Genomic DNA, 21044 nt, shown 5'->3' on the forward strand with positions numbered 1-21044 from the left:
AACTTATGATTTTCAGTTTATCTTTCAATTTCTGCTGACAAGACAGCCAAGTCCAGTACCATATCTGTCAGCCTTTGCTACATGTATAAAGCATTTATTCATTATTTACTGTCTTCTAGAATATGGTTAGCTATTTTTGATGGATCCTTTCAGTATATAGTTTCATTTGCTTAGATAAATTTATATTTTTGTATACAATTTTAATTTTATGAACAAGAGAAATTTCTAACACTATGAATTTTAAAACTAGGTGACTAGAAATGTAATATGTAATTATGGCTGCTTTTCTTTAGAAGTTAAAAAAACAAGTCCACGGAAAATGGACTTAATTGAAAAGAGTTCTTTTTTCTTTTCCTCTGACAGTTTGCTCAAATTCGAATTCCAAATTTATTGTAATAGGTAACAAATGATATTCCTCCAGCCTTAAATAACTTAATTAAAGGGAGCAAATCTTTAGTAAAAATAAAAAATAAAAAAATTCCTGTGTTGGCTACAAAACAGAAAAACGGGAGAAACATGGAGAGAAAATAATTTTTAAAATCAAAGTATTGTCTCTTGGGACTTCTTTTCTGTAATATAAAACATCATATTTTGTGTCAATGACATTTAAAAATAAAGTAATATATTATTAAACTCTTTGGAAAGGAAATTATTTTGATCTAAATCAATTAAACTGGATTGCTCACTAAAAGCATTTATAGGTCAAATTACAAGATTTCTCCTGGAGTTTAATACTTTACCAGGAAATAAACAAACTTGTCTTTCCAAATTAAAATGAAGTTCACCATAGGCTTCTCTTCCCTCCTTGTTACCTTTCTTATTCAGCTTCATTTTCCATTTCTCAGAATTCTGTAAGAACTGCTTTGGCAGTTGTTCTTTAGATGATATGAAAATGCTATTGCCAACATGGTAAATAACTGGTTTTATGTTTTTCTGACTTGGTAAATGAATAGGTAGTTTTGATGAAAATGTGTTCACCATATTTAAAAGTCATCTTTTAAAGTGATCTATTACAATAAAGGACCTATTGACCATTGCTTGAATGGCCAGGAGGATTCTGGAAAACACCCAGAAGCAATTGCCCTCAGGCTGCCTATTGTATTCTGGAATTTTCTCAGGACATATTATAGGTTGGTGCAACAGTAATTACAGTTTAATAAAATCACACCTCTTTTGCATATAGCATTCAAATGTTCATTTCATTCTTTACAAATTCATCCTGTGGACTAAATTATGTCATGGGGGGTGTGTGTGTGTGAGTGAATGATGGTTAGAACATTAATTCCTGTGGACTGAATTCTGTCATAGGGTGTGTGTGTGTTTGTGTGTGTGTGTCACGGTTAGAAATTAAGTCCAGGTTTATTCGTTTGAGCAGTGATCCACAGAAATGAGGGTGTGCACTGCAACAGAGAAAAGAAAACGGACGCAAAAACGGGGGGCGCGGAACTTCTTGTTGTCCTTAAATGCAGTTTAAGGCATTTGTTTTTAAATGTAGGTCGTTTTTCTAGAAGTTTTTAATAAAGTCCCATAAAGACACCTTCCTGTGATTTTCAGATTCATAAAGCCTCTATGAAGTCGTTTTTCCTCTTCTGTTTAATTTCTTTAATTCTTCCTTGATTTTTGTTTCAAGTTGTGGCTGGCAGAGTGTTGCTTCTTCTGGATCCTGGTCCTTGTAATGCTGCCTTATATCCATGAGGCAGGCACACAAAAGGCTGCCTGCACCAGCTCTCCAGGTCCTCCCCTGCTGCTCTTCCTGGGCTGTGGAATAAAAGTAATGCAAGTGCTGAAGCTAGTTTAAAAAGCTGAAAACAAAATATATCAGTCAATACTCAAACTTGGAGAAGAGGTAGAATTTTTAAAAATCTGTAAATGAGATTATACTGATTTACATATTTGTATGTTGAATTCAGAAATATTTTTCACAAAATATTTTACTGGCCTTCAAAAGTAGAATTTTTCCTTCCTAATAGAAGATTAATAGTGCTTTATATTGTTTTTCATTTTTCTGGGTTTTTCATTTCATACCTGAGTGGATCCTAGAGTACAGATGATGGCATTTACATGTGCTCATAGGAAAATAATAACAATAATAATGGTAGCTTAAGTTTATATAGGTTTTACTATGCCAGGCACCTTTCAAGCATTTTTCATATATGAACCTATGCACTCTTCATCTGGACCCTATGATGTGAATACTATGTATGATTCCCTTTTTAGAAATGAAACTGTGGAAAAAAGTCTCCCAGCTGGTAAAGAACAGAGCCAGATTTGCAGCCAGGCAATCTGACTGGGAGTTTCATCCCACGAAGGGGCAAATAATTCTTGGAGTTACTGAGATAAGAAAAGCTCCATACTGGGAACGGGAGGATGCTTGGCTTCCAGTTTGTGGGACTTGGGACATAAAATCCCAAGGGTAATTTGTATTCCAGCTTTCAGGAATATTTCCTCACATAAATACATTTGTAATAGTGGCACCTCTGTCAGTAGGTTGTGTGAGATACTCATCTACCATTTAGAAGACGGAGGGACATTTGCATTCACCGTGTAACACAGCCTAATGGGGAAGTCATTCTTGTAACTGGAACCCTAGCTGGAAGTTCCTTCACGTGTTAGTCACATAAAGGTCTCTGAATTTGCTGTTGTTTACGACAACGCCCATAGATTTGCTTGGGCACACATGAATTCAGACAAGGGGTTCAACACCCATAATTCAGAAACATTTTGTTTTTTAAAAATCACCAAACCACAATATGGGTAAACTATATACAAATCTGAAAAGTCCAATTTAGAATTTCAGCTGCCTAACCATCTTCACGAAGGAATATCTGGTCACAGACTACCACGACAGTGTTACAGTTGTACTTGGCTGTCCAGTGGTTTTGCTTCTCCAGATTTTACCACATTGGATTTCTTCTGGGATGTTCCTTATTTTAGCAGTGAAACTCCTGCTTCCCAGAAACTCTTTCAATCCTTGACAAACAGGGACAGCAAGAAACTCTACTTTCTCCTGACACTTTTCATAGCCCATTCTTTTATCTCCCTCCTAACCACCATACTTGCTTGGATAGGTTGGTGGGGCATTGTAGGCTCTCCGCCTTTATTTAATCTCCAATAATGAAAAAGTTTTAGGGCTCTGGCCAGGTGCGGTGGCTCTTGTGTGTAATCCCAGCACTTTGGGAGGCTAAGGCAGGTGGATCACTTGAGGTCAGGAGTTCAAGACCAGTCTGGCCAATACAGTGAAACCCTACCTCTACTAAAACTACAAAACATTAGCCACATGTGGTAGTGAGCACCTGTAGTGCCAGTTACTTGGGAGGGTGAGGCAGGAGAATTGCTTGAATCTGGGAGGCAGAAGTTGCAGTGAGCCAAGATCACACCACTGTACTCCAGCCTGGATGATAGAGCGAGAGCTCTTCTCAAAAAAAGGAAAAGTTTTGGGGCTCTGACTACAAATTGTTCCTGAGAAGAGTGTTTGAAACCTTTTATTTTCTAAATTATACTAACTAAAATGTTTTACGCACACTTGCTTATTTCGTTGGTGTATTTACCTTGAGTGACAAAGGTCACTCGATAATATCTGGTAGAGCCCAAGCTTATTAATTTATCTTTTTTTAAAGGAGCTGTGAGGAGCATTTACTATTTTTTCTTGTAATAAACACAGACTATCGTTGGATAGATTTGAGAATTGCAAAGATAATTATAATTAATGATATATGTAGGTTTTTCCCCATCAAGTGAGATAAATATCTCTATTGAAGTAAAATACTACTATTGTATATATTCTATATAGAAAGTTCTATATACCACAAACACACGCTGAGGAGTTTTATATCTATTGTTGAATTTTAAGTTACTTCTCACTTCTTTGCATTTGGGCTTCTTAAATTGTTACGATTAAACTTGAGTTAATACTCTGGAGTCTTCTCTATGAAAATAGTTATTTGAGACTAGAGACAGTATTAGGTATTGCAATTTTTAAAATTATTGAGTTACTAAGTGGTAGATTCTAAGTGATTTTCATGTTTTCAATTCTGAAACCTCACTAAAATTGGTACCATTATTTTCATCTGTATTTTATCCTTGAGAAAAACATGGCTCAAAGACATCCCTTACCCAGAGTCACAGGGCCCGCAGGCATTGGGACTGAGATTCCAACCCAGGCCGTCCATGTCTGGGGCCTGGGTGGGCACTCATGACACTATCTGACTCTTCAGTTATGGAAAACATAACTGATACTGGAAGTAGAAACAGAAGTTAGACAATGGCTAGGCTACACTGAAACTGCACTGAAATTTAAATTGGACCCGTTAAAGCCCATTGACTTTACTCGTTTTATTTTTCTTTCCTGGGCAGAGTGTGGCGGCCGATTGAAAGCAGAATCAAAACCCAGAGATCTGTACTCACATGCTCAGTTTGGGGATAACAACTACCCGGGGCAGGTTGACTGTGAATGGCTGTTAGTATCAGAACGGGGCTCTCGACTTGAATTATCCTTCCAGACGTTTGAAGTGGAAGAAGAAGCAGACTGTGGCTATGACTATGTGGAGCTCTTTGATGGTCTCGATTCAACAGCTGTGGGGCTTGGTCGATTCTGTGGATCCGGGGTAAATATACCACCAATAGGATACCCTAGACACCATTAAGATGCCTATTGATTCATGATTGATATATGTACCATTCACAAGTTGGTAATGCTTTTACTGCTTTTACAAAAAAAAATAAATAAATAAGGTTACATCATATTATAAATGGCTTGACAAATTATAACATGTCTCTTCCCTTATCAATTCTCCACTTTTAATGAATTTGCCTGAATATCAGGTGAAACTGATGAAATCAGTAAGTATAATTTCTTATCACTTCTCCATGTTCTAATTTCTTATTATGCAATAAATATTTAAATACTTAATCTAACAGCAGCGTATTTAAACACACACCATAGACAATTCTGTCACGTTTCTAAATTAAAGCTTAAAGGAAAAAAAGAATATGCACACCATTCTAATTCACATTCTCTTCTTAACAAATATGTTTGGCGGCAGTGGCAAGGTCAGCCACTGGTGTGTGTACACAGGCAATGCTACAGAGATACTGTTCCATTGCAGAGTGTCACTTGTGCAGGTGCAGAGTGCCAGGTACAGGTCAGAAGAGGTCACCATCAGAAATAAGGAAAAGAAAAACCTAAGGTTTTCTCTGTGTTTTTCCCCCAGGACTCACTGCATGAATATTTATATATTTATAGTCTTCTGAATACATATTTTGTGCTGAAGATATTGGTCCCAGTTTTTCAAATGTCTACCAGTAGCTATTGCTTCAGTAATACTGTTGAACTCCTGCCCAAATGACAACTGAAATGTAACGAAAAAGGTTCTTGATGCTTAGATTATTAAAACAAGAAATACTGGACGATTTGGATTCTGGAAGTGACTCTGCTTCAGAGCAGCTTCTGAAACACATTTAGTATCTCTACACTCTCTAAACCTCACTTTACTGATTTGCAAATCAAGAGAACTTGGCTTAAAAGCTTAGGGAAAAAACACTCAAGTCCTAGAGAGAAAAGTGCCCAGAACTTAGAAAATCTAATGTATGTTCAGAGCTCAGCTACATCACCGACTAGCCACGTGAGCTCTAGCATGTCACTTTCTTCTCTGAATCCCATTTTCTCCTCTATAAAGTGAAGAAGTAGATTACACCTACTCTCCAAGGTTGTTGGGAGGAATAAATTATATTCCAAAGAAAAGTATTCCCAAACATGCGTTACACTGAAGAAAAAGTGATTCGTTTTATTGCTTGTTTACTTGCTTGTTGTTTTTGTTTTCCTTCAGCCCCCAGAAGAGATTTATTCAATTGGAGATGCAGTTTTAATTCATTTCCACACTGATGACACAATCAACAAGAAGGGATTTCATATAAGATACAAAAGCATAAGATATCCAGATACCACACATACCAAAAAATAACACCAAAACCTCTGTCAGAACACAAAGGAATGTGCATAATGGAGAGAAGACATATTTTTTTTTAAAAAAACTGAAGATATTAACACAAATGTTTTATATAAAGAGTTTGAACAAACAAACAAAAAAAATCCCTGTAAGACCAGAATTATCTTTGTACTAAAAGAGAAGTTTCCAGCGAAACCTTCATCAGCATTACAAGGATATTTGAACTCCATGCTTGATGGTATTAATAAAGCTGGTGAAAGGGCATCACATACTTCAAGGAAGACTCTACAAGCTTTTGTTCACAGCTTGAAATAGATGCCTCACAATTCAGACAGTTTAATTCACGAGTTGTGACCCTGCAGAGTTCTTTTTGACAATTTGTCAAGATTTGGGGACATAAAATGATCTTGCAGGTCATAAACTGGGAAACACTATTCTGGTTGTCTTAGGATAATTGCTGACTTTGTATCTTGGATACAGTGTAAACTAGATCCATGTAAGGTGATGTGAAATGGGAGTCTTTTGAGGGTGATTTGTACTTTCCATGTGTATGTGTGTGTCTGGTGTTTGGAAACTGGGATATTTCAGCTTCATTATTTCCACTTGCAGGCCAGCTTAACCTCTGAAACACAAATGATCTTGAGACCACTTTAGTGTACTTACATTTTGATGAGTTTGAAATGTCAGTGGCGTCTATTATTGCAGTTAAATTCTAGACATCAGTTCTTTGTCTCGGAAAATGTCCAGTGAAATGGTAAACTTAGTTCTTTTTTTTGGAAGTGCTGCCTTTCACACCAAATCCAAGAAGCCTGTGATGTCTTATGAACCTTATGAGAAAACGCCGAAGAGGTGTGAGCAGGATTCTTCTGAATGACTGTCTGGATGGTTCATTACTCAAGTTACTGCTGCTGCTATTGTCTTTCCTTTGTTGTCGATCTGTTATTGTTGTAGCTATTATTGTTGATGTTGTCATGGTTAATCTATTTTTTAAAAATGAAATGAAGCAGAAGTAGGTCTTGTGAGAACTGAAAGATCTCTTTCATTTTTCTCTTCCTGGGATTCATTTTTTCAAAATGCAATGCTGGAAAAAAATGTTTGTTTCTGAAAGACTTCTTATGGTGCTATTCCATAAACTTTTTTTTAAACAAGTTTTTGACCTTTGAGCCAACCCACCTGTAGACTACGAATGTCTCCCTATGGCTGGTGGCATTTGAAGACTAAAGACTTGTCAAATATATCAAGAGTATATCATTGCAAGGGCAACCTTGTCCTGTGGAACAACTACTTATAATGCCTTAGAATTCTTGCACATGATCAAACAGATCCTCCTAAAACACACCTTTTGAAATGTTGAACATAAGAGTGTATGTTAACAGCTCTCTGAAGAAAATGCATTTCCATGACTGAAGCATTGGATATAAATACGGTGTCCTGCTTTTTTTTGTAGAAAATGTAATTTGAGGATGAATTTTCTGCTTTAAAGGCATGTGTGTTTTTAAAATTAATGAATGTAGATGTGTGATTGTCTGAGTGAGTGGCACTACAAGAGGTAAAAAAATAATGGATGGTTGAAAAGTTAAAATGTATGTGCCAAGTTCTACTAGAATTCCATTTGAAATAGCACCTTCCTTAGGTTTCATGGACAAATAATGGGAACTTCTAATTATGATCAATCCCATTAAAGAAAGGCTCTTTCCTCTAGAGAAACTCTATTTTGATGTCAATATAGATTACTGTATGAGGTAGCTTTGTTTCTGTTACCTGTCCATGAGCATACAACATTGAATACAATTGGGTATATTCTTTCAGTTTTACAAAATTAAACTATACACACAGATGTAGCTTATCTGTTTTTTTCTTAAATTGTTGCCCTGAAAATATTTCTTGCATATGAATTGTAAAATGTAAATACATTTTTAAAACCAACGCTTTGATCTTATTGAATGTTACTTTGAAAATGTATAACTATTGCCTGCAATGTAGATGAGCCTGTTAGTAGAGCTGATTCATTCCAGTAACTTCTTCCATATTTTCTCACTAATCTCCACTTAGCCAAAATATGCCAGGAATGGGAAAGAGGAGAAAAAATCATTAACATTAACACCTATACTGTTCTATACTACTCCTACCCCTGTGCTAGGAATGTGCACTAGCTCTTTTTAAATTCCATGCTGCACTTTGAGGACTGCCATCATATTCTCGTTTTGCAGTTCAGAAAGTGAGGCTCAAAGAATTTATTTAACCTTCCCAGAGTCACAGTGTAAAGTTAGATGTTGAAACCCAGTTTATCTTATATAAGAGTCTCTGCTTGTTCTACAAAGGTAGTAGAATCAATCTTGACCTACATAAATAGTAGATTTTTTATGGTGAAACTTTCCCATATAAAGTAAATTTTAGGGGTGAATTAGAGTAAAACTCTCAAGATAGGCATTTTGTTCTTTTTGAGAACAGCATGAAACTTAGAATATCAATGATAGCTATTTTTAAGAATCAGAATTAGTACTAGAAATTTAAAATAAACTACAGTTTGGAGTTAGTATGAACCTTTTGTGAAAATAAATATATTAAATTATTTTGCCTGATGCGATAGGGGAAATGTATTGGTCTATATTAAGAAATATTCTGGATATTCTGATTGATATCTTATTAGGCCACGGTGAGCTATGCTGTGCACAACTGAGAAATTAGGTATTTAGAAGGCACACAGAGATGTTGTCATAACTAGGTCTTCAACATGAAAATTAATTTTTATTGTATCATGTCAAATATCAGTTTACCGCATATTATTTTTATATTAATTCAACATTTGCCTTAAATGTGTTGTTAAATGAAAATACAAACAGCTTCATTGTTGTGTTGTTAATAATTGTTAGTTACTGCTCCATTTTATTAAATTAATTTTTTAAATTATTTTCCACCCTACATCAGTATATTGGTTGTGCTTTATATTTGCCAAAATCCTAACTCCCATATTGTCCTCTCTGACTATACATAGAAAAAAACACTGTTCTCACTTGATTTTATTAAATTATTTTTAAAAGTCAATTTTGAATATAACTGTAGTTTATTCAGGAGATGGTGACTTAACATAAATGGACAAAATAACTTTTTAAAAGAAATGGATGAGAAGCAATTGTGTTTCCAAAACCCTCAAGTATCCCATTCCTATATGGCTGGATTTTTGCTATCTATGATTCATTTTAATATGTCACAGTATGAGATTCAAATTCTGCTTAACTTTGTTTTAAAATATCTTAGCCTCTTCTAGTTGGTTTGTAATACTGCTGTATTTTTGGTGATAAGCTTCAAATATCAAATTTTGTTCTGCCATGTAGAAAAATCTCTAAAAGCATCAAATAACTAATTTTATTTTTGTAAGGTTAAAATTTATTTTTTAAAAGAAACATTAAATTATATATTTATGTAGATTTAGAAGGAGTATAACCCTGTGTGAAATTATAAATTACTTAAAACAGTTATCAAATATTTGGAAACTATTATTTACTAATAAGAATAAGACTTGCCTTATGGAAAATTTTTGATGCCACTTGTTAAATCAGGTATGGAAGGAAGAAAGCAGAAAATATAACTGCCTCCTAAAGATATATAATTTGAGTTGCAGTAATGCTTTCTATTTTACAACAACAAATGTGTAATAAGAACTTATCAAAAAGAGAAAAAAGGTGGCCGGTGAATGAATTGAAAGTTTTTATCCTTCAATGCATGGTAATTGGTTTCCAATGAATATTTAGCTGTTGGTGTTTTATGTTATTGTTATAAAACTGAGAAACTTTGTCATTAGATTAGGAACCAAGTAGTGGGAATGCTGGCTCTGATATTTTGTGAAATAGCATTATTCGTCTCCAAACTTTCTTCTGACATCTACATTTTCACTGTCTAGTTTCCAACCTGCCTAACTTTCCCTCTCTCCAGTATATTGAACCTGAAACCAAGCTGGCCACGTAACTCTAGTTCCAGTTATGACACCCTAATGCAAGTACCCAGGCAGGATGAAAACAAAGGAATTATAAGGCTGTGAACACACTTCACTATATATAACCTCCTTCTCATCCAATATTCTAAGCAGCAAATGAATACCATGAATATCAACTTCTAACTTCAAAAAACTTGTAGGTGGAAATGTGTCTGCATAAAAAGCAGTTGAAAAGAGATTTATTAAACTCTACGCAGATTGAGGCACTTAGAAGGTCCAGCATCAGGACTTATCTTTATTTATTGCCAGGTTGGAGGTATATGAGTAAATACTGACATTGCTTCTGTTGTTATATTTCTATATGAATATAAGCTAATGGCTTCACCAGTCCCTCTGATCTTATTTTGTCTGTCTGTGTTGTCCTTATATCTGGAAAGTTACTTATATAACATTTTATTTTTGCTCAACTATCAAATTTTGAGAGCATACTTGCATCTGAAAACAAATAGCAATGACAGTTACTAAACTGATTTACACTATTTTAAACATGTGCTCAATGCTTCAGTCTATTTTGCAAATTACATATTTAAAAATAGATTCAATGGTGCTTCTTCTATTGAATAATATTATAGGATGATTATTTTAGCCATAATATTTAATTATACAACAAATCTAAGAAAGAAAAAGTTGCATTATCATTTGAAAGCTCTGTTAGTTTTTTTTGAAGAGCAACTGTAAAAATTTAGCTAAATACAATAAATTTCCATCAAAATATAAAAGTGCATCTATATTCCCTTGTAATATTTTTATGTTATAATTAGTGCCACAAAAAAAGTGATAGCTAACATTAAAAACAGTGGTGATGTCACAGTGGTAATAGGGGTGTAAGAGGAATTACTTTAAGGAATGACATTAAGAATATTTAAACAGAAAGACTGCCCAGAAAGTACAAAGTGAAAGGATTATAGATAGTAAGCCTTCAATATGTAAGCCTCCCCTAAAAATTATTTAGTGGATATTCCTGAAGGAACTACAATTGAGACTAAAAGTAAATTACTGGAAAATTTTCCTGGGGAATCATAAATTTTTCAATGTTTCTTTATGAAACATTTCTTTATGAAAAATTTTTCATAAAGTTTTCAATTGTTATACTTACTATATGTGTATTAGTTGTGTTTGAATTCCCTGAGACTAAAAGGTCACTCATAATAAGTTTTGCCATTTTTAAACCAAAACACATAGCACAACAATGTATTTTACTCATTCATTTATTCCATTTATTCACTGAAGAAATATTTGCTTAATGCCCGCTAATATACTTCATACCATGCTAAGTACTATGAATTCGAGATAAAAAAGAAAAAAGCAGCAATCTTTGCTCTCGTGAAGTTTACATATTAAAGAGATAAGCACTAATGTAAAGTAACCTCTCAAAGTTGAAATTTCAAAAACAAAACATACATGTGTATTCTACTGCCTTTTGGGGGCATTTTGTCAAATTGTGTGGTTTGTATTTTGAGACTAGCATCAACATAAACATCCTTGGTTCTGCATTTGAGCATTTTAAAAAATTCAGTTGTCCTATAAAAATAAGTTTTTCTCTGCATGTATTACTTTTATTTTTTAATTTATAAATTACTGAATCTCAGGCTGGACAATTGGGGCTTTTTGTAAACAATATGTTTTATAAAAAGAGATACCTAATACTAGCACCAGCAGCACTTGACAAATTGTAGTTCTAAATATGAAATACTTTTAACCCACTATCTCCAGTCAATGAGACCTAACTGGTGGGGAAAAAGGAGGTTTTTCACCAATAGTGTGATTGCAGTACAGTAAAATACCTCACTGTCTCACTATTTGCTTCCCTTCCAAGTCAACGAGTGATTTTTTTAAAGATGAGTAAAGTCCCTAGAATACCCAGCTCTCTGAAAAGCACGCATACACATGCATGCACGCACATGCACACACATACACACACACACGTGTATATATACAAAAGAATTTGGAAGCACATAACTGCAACCTAGGCAACATATTATGCACACAGATAACGGCTTATAGAATATGATGCCACAATTCAGAAAAATCTATGGAAAGATCAGGTAAGAGTAATCCCAAATAATAAGTAACAGAATTAGACTTTTAAGAATTTTAAATGCTGAAATGATCAAATGTAGAGTGAAAAGAAAAGTATATTAAAATGATTAAGGAAATGAAATGGAAATATGTGGAAAAGCTATAGACACTTTCAAAATACCGAGTAGATTTTTAAATAAATTAAACTTGCAGAAATGAAAAAATACAGTAATTGAAATAAAAAATGTAGTTGATATGGTTGATGATATCATTTATGAAGTGGAAGCACGTAAGAATCACAGGACGCAACAGAGAAACAAACAGATGAAAAAGTAAATTTTAAGAGACATGAGAAGTAGATGTGAATGTTCAATATGTATTTTTAGGAGTTATAGAGGAAGACAATATAGAGAATGGAGGAGAATAAAATATTCAGTATAAATATCTGAAATGCCCTGAAACTTTTGGGAGACATGTATCCTCACATTCGGGAAACAAAAAAAAATTTCTCAAAAAATACACAAAAATAAGACTGCACTTAGAAAACACATACAAATAAAGCTGCCCTTAAAGCTAAATACATAATAATAAAGATTAGACACATAGTACTGAAATTGATTAATACAAAGTTAAAAAGTCTTAAAACTAATCAAAGAAAAAGGCAGATCATCAAGAAGAAGGTAGTTTTAGAAATATAGCAGACTTTCCAATACAGACTATAGTGAAGTCAAGTCTTCAAGATATCAAGAGTAAATAATTGTCAACCTAAATTTTTATACCCTGTTAAATACTACTTACAAATACGAACTATATGATATGCAAGAAGGATTAGTTATTCAAGGATTGGTGATTATGTGTCAATTTAAGTTATTTACTACTATAAAATAATGTTAATTATCTTGTTATAGTTAAAGTTATTATAATATTAGTGAATAATTTTAAAAGAAAGTGGAAGTACATATAAAACAGTAATATAATATCATGTACAACTAGAGAGGATTAATTGAAGTTGAAAAGTTCTAAGGCCTTTGTAGTGTTTAAGAAGAGGATTACTTTAATATTTTGTTAAAAGTTCAGGGTAAAATGGTAGGCTAACCAAAAGAATAAAAGTAGGATATATGACTTCTAAATGAGTAGAGAGAGAAAGATAGCATAAAAATAATAAATCTTGAGGATTTTATAAAAGGAAGATTAAGAGACATAGAAAAAGTGAGAAACATGGACAGCACAAAATAAGATGGTAAAAAGACAGTAATAAGTAATATTTAAAATGTAAAACACATCTTCCAGGCATTTTTCTAAGTGTCTGAGATATTAATTCATACAATTCTCACAGACATGTGAGTTAGAATTTATTGTCCCCATTTTATAAGTGAGGAAATAAAAAATACACTAGTAATGGCAATAAATGTAAGTACACTAAAATTTCCAATTTAAGAAAAGGTATATTCAGATTGGATTAAAGTGTCACCTCTCAGCTTTTAGAAAAGATGCTTGTGAAACAGTATGAGAAAAGCTGAAAGTGAAAAAATGTATTGGGCATATTTTAAACTTATGATAGCTGATGTTGTTTTAGACATAAGAGACTATTTGGAATAAAATTAGCAACTCCAATGATAAAAGAAACAATGCATCTATAACATTTAAAAAATTTTGATGAATGTAAATCTAGAGCCTCAAAATATATACAATTATCAAAATCATAAAAATGTAATTCATGATGATAATCTGAGGATATTAAGATCTTAGTAAGAGAGATAGTATGATATAAGGTATTTGCAAGATATATATCTGACAAAGGATTAGAAACCAGATTATTTTTAAAACCCTCAAATTCAATAGGATACAAACAACCCCGTTGATCAGGAATTGGCAATCTACATCTTGTGAGTCAAATTCAGCTCACTGCCTATTTGCATCCACTACATCCCGTGAATCAAATTCAGCCCACTGCCTGTTTACGTCCACTCCACGACCTAAGAATGATACATAAAATGACTGTTAGCCTTTTGGCAAGAAAAGTTAAGACTTGAAGACGTTGTCTGTTGACCTAGGAATCCTAAAATGCCACTTGATCCTTTAAAGAAAAGATAGGCAACCAATGTAATTGATAAATGTGCAAAGGATACACACAAGAAATTCACAGATGAAGGCAGAATGGTTAAAAAAAAATGGATGAAACATGTTTGACATTGCTATTATTTGGAAAATTCAAATTTAAATAATAGTATACTAACTTACATCTATTGCATTAGTAACTAAAGTCTTAAACACTATCAAGTGTTTGCAAGGATGTATAGCACAGAAACTTTTACACACTGCTGACAAGAATGTAACCAGTAATGCATCCAAAATGCAAACATTCTGCATAAGTATTTGAGTCTAACACTTTCAGATGCTCTTTTTCATTAATCATAAATTTAATTCCTTGGTATAGAAAAACTCTCGTTTTGAACTGGTTTTAGGAAGTCACCTGAACTCCAGTAGCTGGGCTACAGGGAAGCTGTGCAGTCTTCCAGAGCCTGCTGAGAGAAACAGAGAGGCACACCAGAACTAGGAGGAGAAGCCCCTTCCTCCAGCAACATCCTGCATTGTTCTGTATTGACGCAGCTTCATATCAGGAGAGCAAAGGACAATTGTTCAAAGGGACCAGCTCCATTTTCTACAGCAGGCAATGAAAAACATATTTAGATTGAGGAGCAATAAATAGACAATTGGTATATATAATATGACATAATATTAGAATATAAATGTACATTATGTATTTATGACCTTTACACAATTTTAATAAATCCACAATCATAAGAATTAAATATTTGGCTATATTAAAAACAAACATTTGTATGTACCATAAATTATAAAAAAATTGCCAGCTAGGAATGCCAATCTTCTCCTTCTCTTCTTTCTCTTTTTTCCCCTTTAGCTTCTTTACAACATGATTTATGATTTTTTAAAAATGTTTTCAAGAGATTTTAAAATAAAATATTATAATTCATGTGTATGTAGATTTTTAATTCAGATTCAGCATTTATAGAGTGCACAATAACCTTGTGAGATAAGTATTATTATTCCAATATTACAGACGGGAATCTTGAATATAAAACACATAACTTCCAAGATCACACGGTGTCTGTGATGAAGACACTCCCTTTAAAGAGGGGTAGATATATAAATTGTATTTAAATGTAAACAGTAATCATAAATTCAGATTTTCATTTTACTCTTTTTAGTGTGATTTTAAATGCTAATATGTTCAAAGTTGTCTACCTTAAAAGCAAGGAAAGCCATTCACTTTCCCATTAAGTGCATGATTTTATGCAGTTTGATTAAATTTTGTTGATTTCTATTTAGAGTTATAATAGAGCAGCTTGCCTAAAACTAATATATTCCATTAGGAATATACAGAAAAGTGGGTTAAAACTTTTAAAAGGAAAATAATTCTATGTTTAAGGCATCCTTAAACTTCCAACAGAGCTAGGACTTGAGGGATCAAATGCTCAGATAGAAAGGAACCTGTTAAAAATGAAGCAACATTTTATGTTGCACTTTTACTATCCAAGTATTAGATCATTCTTGATGCAGAGTGAGGGGCTGTGAATCTGAGCAGAGGTTGACTGTTAATCTTTGCCAAAATGTACTTGACACAAAACGCTGAATCCATAATTCAATTAAATATCTAATTACAGAACACTGTAGGAAAATTGGAAATATTTTTAAACAATTATTTTTTGAAAAATTACAAGAAATTCATATCCTAAAGGCACTATCGTGTATTAGAAGAAAAAGGACAACAAATGATGTAGTTACTAAGATACAAAAAAAAGATTTTAAAAACCTGATAATTTTCAGTCAATCAATACAGTTAACAACTCAAATGAGAATCCAGAAATAAAAATGTATTTGAGTTATTCTTAGTTTTAGCCTTCTACAGAGGATTATACTGACTTCAAGGAACATTATTAAACTGATAAATTTATAAATCATTTTTAGTCGTGTTTTTTCTGTTTTATTAATTTTAATGAGATCAGGATTGTACTTCAATATGAGAAAAATATTCCAAATGCCAGCTATTATAGAAGATTTCTGTTAGCATGTGATCTATGAATTATAAAGATAATATGCATTTTATGCTACAGTTTCCTCTAAGTAATTCTGTGGAGAAAGGCAAGGTAAATCAATTTTGCACTATATTGTGTGTTAAATATATAGCTTTTGTTATGAGATAATATGCTTTAGAAAGCACTACAGAAAAGGTTTTGCAAATTATCTTGAGTGCACTTCTCAGGATACCCCCAAATTACTTGTCATGCTGATTTCATTTATTCTTATGTTGATATTTTTTCTGTGCAATGATTTGAGATCCTCAAAAGCAAGTAGATACTATTTTTTTTTTTCTGTACTTACACAGAACTGCACACTAAAAAGACCTCCTTTATAGATTGGTTAAATTGAATTGAATTGAAATGGGATTGAATTAAATTAAGTTGAACTAATCTAATATGCTAAAATTTATATAATTCAAAAAATGAGTACTTGTCACCTTAAGATCTGGAATATTTTCTGAGTAACACTGATATGAAGTTAATAAACCATATGACTAATACAGAAAGAGATTGTCATTTGTAACAATGAAGATGAAATATGTTATCATTATCCTTCTTTCTTTATAAGTATGTTTAGTTTGGTTACATTACAAAACTGTGAAATTACTTTTTTAGAATAAAAAAGAGACTTCTCTCTTCTCTCTTTCTCCAATTTGTCTCATGTGTATTTTAAAACAAATTTGGGTTAAGATGCTAAGGTCATTTTATAGCAACTCAAATACATTTTCAGCAATAAGGAAAACTTATATTTCAGTTTTTAAGCAAGTATTTTTCTTAACTACCTTAAGCTACCTGTATGAAAAGATAAGTCACTTATCAACTAACAGCTAAGCTTACAAATTCAGAGATACGAAGTTTGAGATGAAAACAAGTTCCATTTTTATTCTACCTTAATCTTCAGCAAACCTGAACCTACTTTATCATAGATTGAGAGCTATTAAATACCTCTATTCATCTGAAATGAATAATATTGGAGGAAGTCTTGCTTTTGTGGAGTCAAATGAAAAGACTAAGAATTAAAATTTTTTCTGTACTTACACAGAACTGCACACTAAAAGGACCTCCTTTATAGATTGGTTAAATTGAATTGAATTGAAATGGGATTGAATTAAATTAAGGACTAGCTTATCAACCTATAATTTAATCTGTAATGTAAGAGTTGTTTAATACAGAAGAATGATGCTAAATGTGTACATATTTTACTTCCACTTAATAATTTATTTTTTCAAAATGGTATTTTGTTCCTTTAAAATTTCTGAAATGAATGATAAGGATCTCAGTATAACAGGTAAGCTTGCAAATTCAGAGATACGAAGTTTGAGATGAAAACAAGTTCCATTTTTATTCTACCTTAATCTTCAGCAAACCTGAACCTACTTTATCATAGATTGAGAGCTATTAAATACCTCTATTCATCTGAAATGAATAATATTGAAGGAAGTCTTGCTTTTGTGGAGTCAAATGAAAAGACTAAGAATTAAAATTTTGTCTAGAGGTGGAGAACTGTGCCAGAAAAAGAGATTATTAGTGATAAAAAGGAAGCAATTAATACACATTTTTAGTGCTACTAAGTGTTATTAATATAGCCAAATTAACTGCATGCTAGAGTATTACATAAGGTGACCATGCATAAGTCTTTTATAAAAATATAAATAGATATTGTATATATTTTTTGAGAAATGTCTATGCAGGCCCTTTTCTCATTTCCTAATCAAACTATATTTTTTTTCTATAGAGTTGCCTTAGTTTCTTATGTATTTTGGATATTAACTCTTTATCAGATATATGGCTTACAAACATTTTCTATCAATCCATAGGTTGTTTCTTCAATCTTTCAATTGTTTTCTTTGCTGTGCAGAAGCTTTTTATTTTGGTGTAATCCCATTTGCCTATTTTAGTTTTTATCTATTTGGTTAAATGTATTCCTAAGTATATTAATTTTTGTAGCAATTGTAAATGGAGTAGTTCTCTTCATTTCTTTTTCAGAAACTTTGTTGTTACTGTGTAGAAATGCTACTATTTTTTGTGTTGATGTTTCATCCTGTAACACTACCATAGTTGTTTATTAGTTCTAACAAGTTTTTACTGACATCTTTAGAGTTTTCTCTATATAAGATTATATCATTAGCAAACAGAAACAATTTTGCATCTTCCTTTTCTATATGGATGCTTTTTATTTGTTTTTATTGACTATTTGCTCTGGCACAAATTTCAAATACTGTGTTGAATAGAAGTAGTGGGGGTGGGCCTCCTTGTCTTGCTCCAGATCTTATTGGAAAGAGTTTTAATTTTTCATTATTGAGTATAATGTTAGTTGTGGCTTTATCATAACTGACCCTTATTGCATCAAGGTACATTTTTTTTCCTAATTTCTTGAGATATCACTAATTATTAGGGAAATGCAAATTATAATTACGATGAGATAGCCCCTTATATCTGTTAGAATGGTGAGTATCAAAAAGACAAGAGATAAGAAGTGTTGGTAAGGATGTGGAGGAAAAAATACCCTTATACACTGTTGGTGGGAATGTAAATTAGTACAGTCATCATGAAAAACTATGTGGAGGTACCTCAACAACTAAAAATAAAATTACCATATGATTCAGTCATCCCACTTTTGGGTATTTACCCAAAATATTTGAAATCACTATGTCAAAGAGATATCTGCACTCTCATGTTTATTGCAGGACTATTCAGAATAGACAAGTTATGAAATCTACCTAAATATTCATCAACAGATGAATGGATAAAGAAAATGTGGTATATATACACAATGGAATACGAGTCAGCCCTATAAAAGAAATTTTGTCATTTGTGACAACATGAGTAAAATCAGAGAATATTATACCAAGTGATACAAACCAGGCAAAGAAAGACAAACACCACATAGTCTCACTTATATGTAGAATCTAAAGAAATCAAACTAAAAAAAAAATAGTAGAATGATGGTTACCAGAAGCTGGAGTGGGATGGGATGGGCAGAATATAAAGATTATGATCAAAGAGTACAAAATCTCAGTTATTCAGAAGAAATAGAAATAGTTTTTTTTTGAGATATATGACACATCATGGTGTATATAGTAGGTAATAATGTAATGTACATTTCAAAATCAAAATCACAAAATATACTCACCATGAAAAAAGAAAAATTGAGGTAATGGATATGTTAATTAGCTTGATTTAATTGTACGTGCATCATATTCATAAATCATAACCTCAATTCGTGCTCCATAAATATATATGGCTATAATTTGTCAGTTTACAATTAAAAAATACAAATTTTTAAAAGCCACCTGATCAGGTCATGCCCAGGTAAAGTAAATGCCTTATCACACCATGCCTAAATAAGGCCAATGCCTAGCTGTAGTCAGTCAGGTGATTTCTCTACTTTGCTTTTGTTTCTGGACTATCAGATCTTGCTGCTCACACTACTGAACAGAGCTCTTGAAGCTCTTCTGACTCGTGGTGCTGCCCAATTCATGAATTATCCCTTGCTTGAATAAACTGTATTAAAATTAAAAATAAAGGGATATTGGAAAAAACCCAATAGATAAAGCACCTGCTTTTTATAAGTATGAAAAGCATGAGTCTGAGTTCAGCATAATAATTAGAAGCTATGTATGATATCTTAAGCAAAAATAGAATTAATTCATGTATTTGTGAAAAGAGTAGAGGGGCTACCAGTATTGTCTCTGTGAGATCACAAAAGTAACCTACTAGAGAATTGCTACAGAATGTGCTACTGCCACAGTCTGAAAGGCAGAAACTCAGAAGACTGTCTGTTGAGTTTTTAGGTTTAAGAACACATGGCTGTTGCAAATATAAAGAGATTTTCATGGCTATTAGTGCCTCCTGATACCCTCAGAACTGGAGAGTAGATCCAGGAACACTGCTGGAGAAAATCGTCACAGACCCATGACCAAGCTGCTGAGCTGAAAGCAGTAGCAGAGAGATGGCTTCTACCTCATTTTGTCTTCCAAAATTCACACATTTGCTTCTATCAGAATTTAATTATGTTCAATCAAAACCTCAGCTTGCAAGGAATTCTAGGAAATGTAGTTTTAAATTTTGTAGCCCAGAAAGTATGCTAAGTTATGAAAAGAGATAAGAATAGGTTCTAAACAGATATCCACCTAAAATACCAAATACATTTGCAGTTGGCATCTATATTAGTTATCTATTACTGTGTAATAAATTACCCTGAAATGAAGCAACAACAAGTATGTTTTTTTTTTTTTTTTACCTCACAGATGCTGCAGATTAGAAATAAGGTGATACAACCTGGGTGCCTCTGCCTTAAGGTCTCTCGGAAGTCCCCAATCAAGGTGTCTATTGGGCCAGTGATCTAATCTGACAGCTTGACTGGGGAAAAGTCATCTCTAGCCTTATTCATGTAGTTGTCAGCAGGATTCAGTTATTCACTGGCTGTTGTACAGGGACCTTCCTCAGTTCCTAGATATGAGTATCTTTCCAAAGGGCAGTTCACAACATGTAGCTTTCATAGAAGTGACTGAACAAGAGACAGAAAGAGAACAATCAAGATATACATCAACAATCAAGATATACATCACAGCCTTTTTATAACCAATTTCAGAAGTGGCATTCCATCACTTTTGCCATATTCTATTTGCTAGAAGTTACTCACTAGGTCCAGCCCACACTCAAAAGAAAGGGATTATACAGGTAAGCATCAATCATGGTTGCCTACCACACTATCTTTGTGACTTTCACTACTGTAATATCACCTTAAATTTTCTAAAGAACTTTCAACACAAAAAGAGCTGTTGAATTTCAAATTGTTAGATTTAATTTTAGTAATTGGCATTTTTTTCTTTTTATTTTAATTGGGGTATTGATGTATTTCAAGTGGAAGTTACCAAATGAAGATGTCCTTTGTGGCACAATCCCAGGAAACAATGAAAACAAAATAAAAGTTTGAAAGCATTGCTTATGGCTAGTCTACTAAATATAGATGTTTACCAT

General features: G+C 32.9%; 1 protein-coding gene across 2 annotated transcripts in view; it reads left to right on the plus strand.

The window, feature by feature from the left end:
- Nucleotides 1–10667, plus strand: part of TLL1 (tolloid like 1) — a 222240-nt gene extending 211573 nt beyond the window's left edge. For both annotated transcript variants that reach the window (XM_008000210.3, XM_008000212.3), the window contains 2 exons: nucleotides 4354–4604; nucleotides 5826–10667. In XM_008000210.3, coding sequence (XP_007998401.1) covers nucleotides 4354–4604; nucleotides 5826–5960 — 386 coding nt within the window. In that variant the 3' untranslated portion in view covers nucleotides 5961–10667. The remainder of the gene's footprint in view (nucleotides 1–4353; nucleotides 4605–5825) is intronic.
- The last annotated feature ends 10377 nt before the right edge of the window (nucleotides 10668–21044 follow it).

This window comes from Chlorocebus sabaeus, chromosome 7, assembly GCF_047675955.1.
Source record: "Chlorocebus sabaeus isolate Y175 chromosome 7, mChlSab1.0.hap1, whole genome shotgun sequence".
Lineage (NCBI taxonomy): Eukaryota > Metazoa > Chordata > Mammalia > Primates > Cercopithecidae > Chlorocebus > Chlorocebus sabaeus.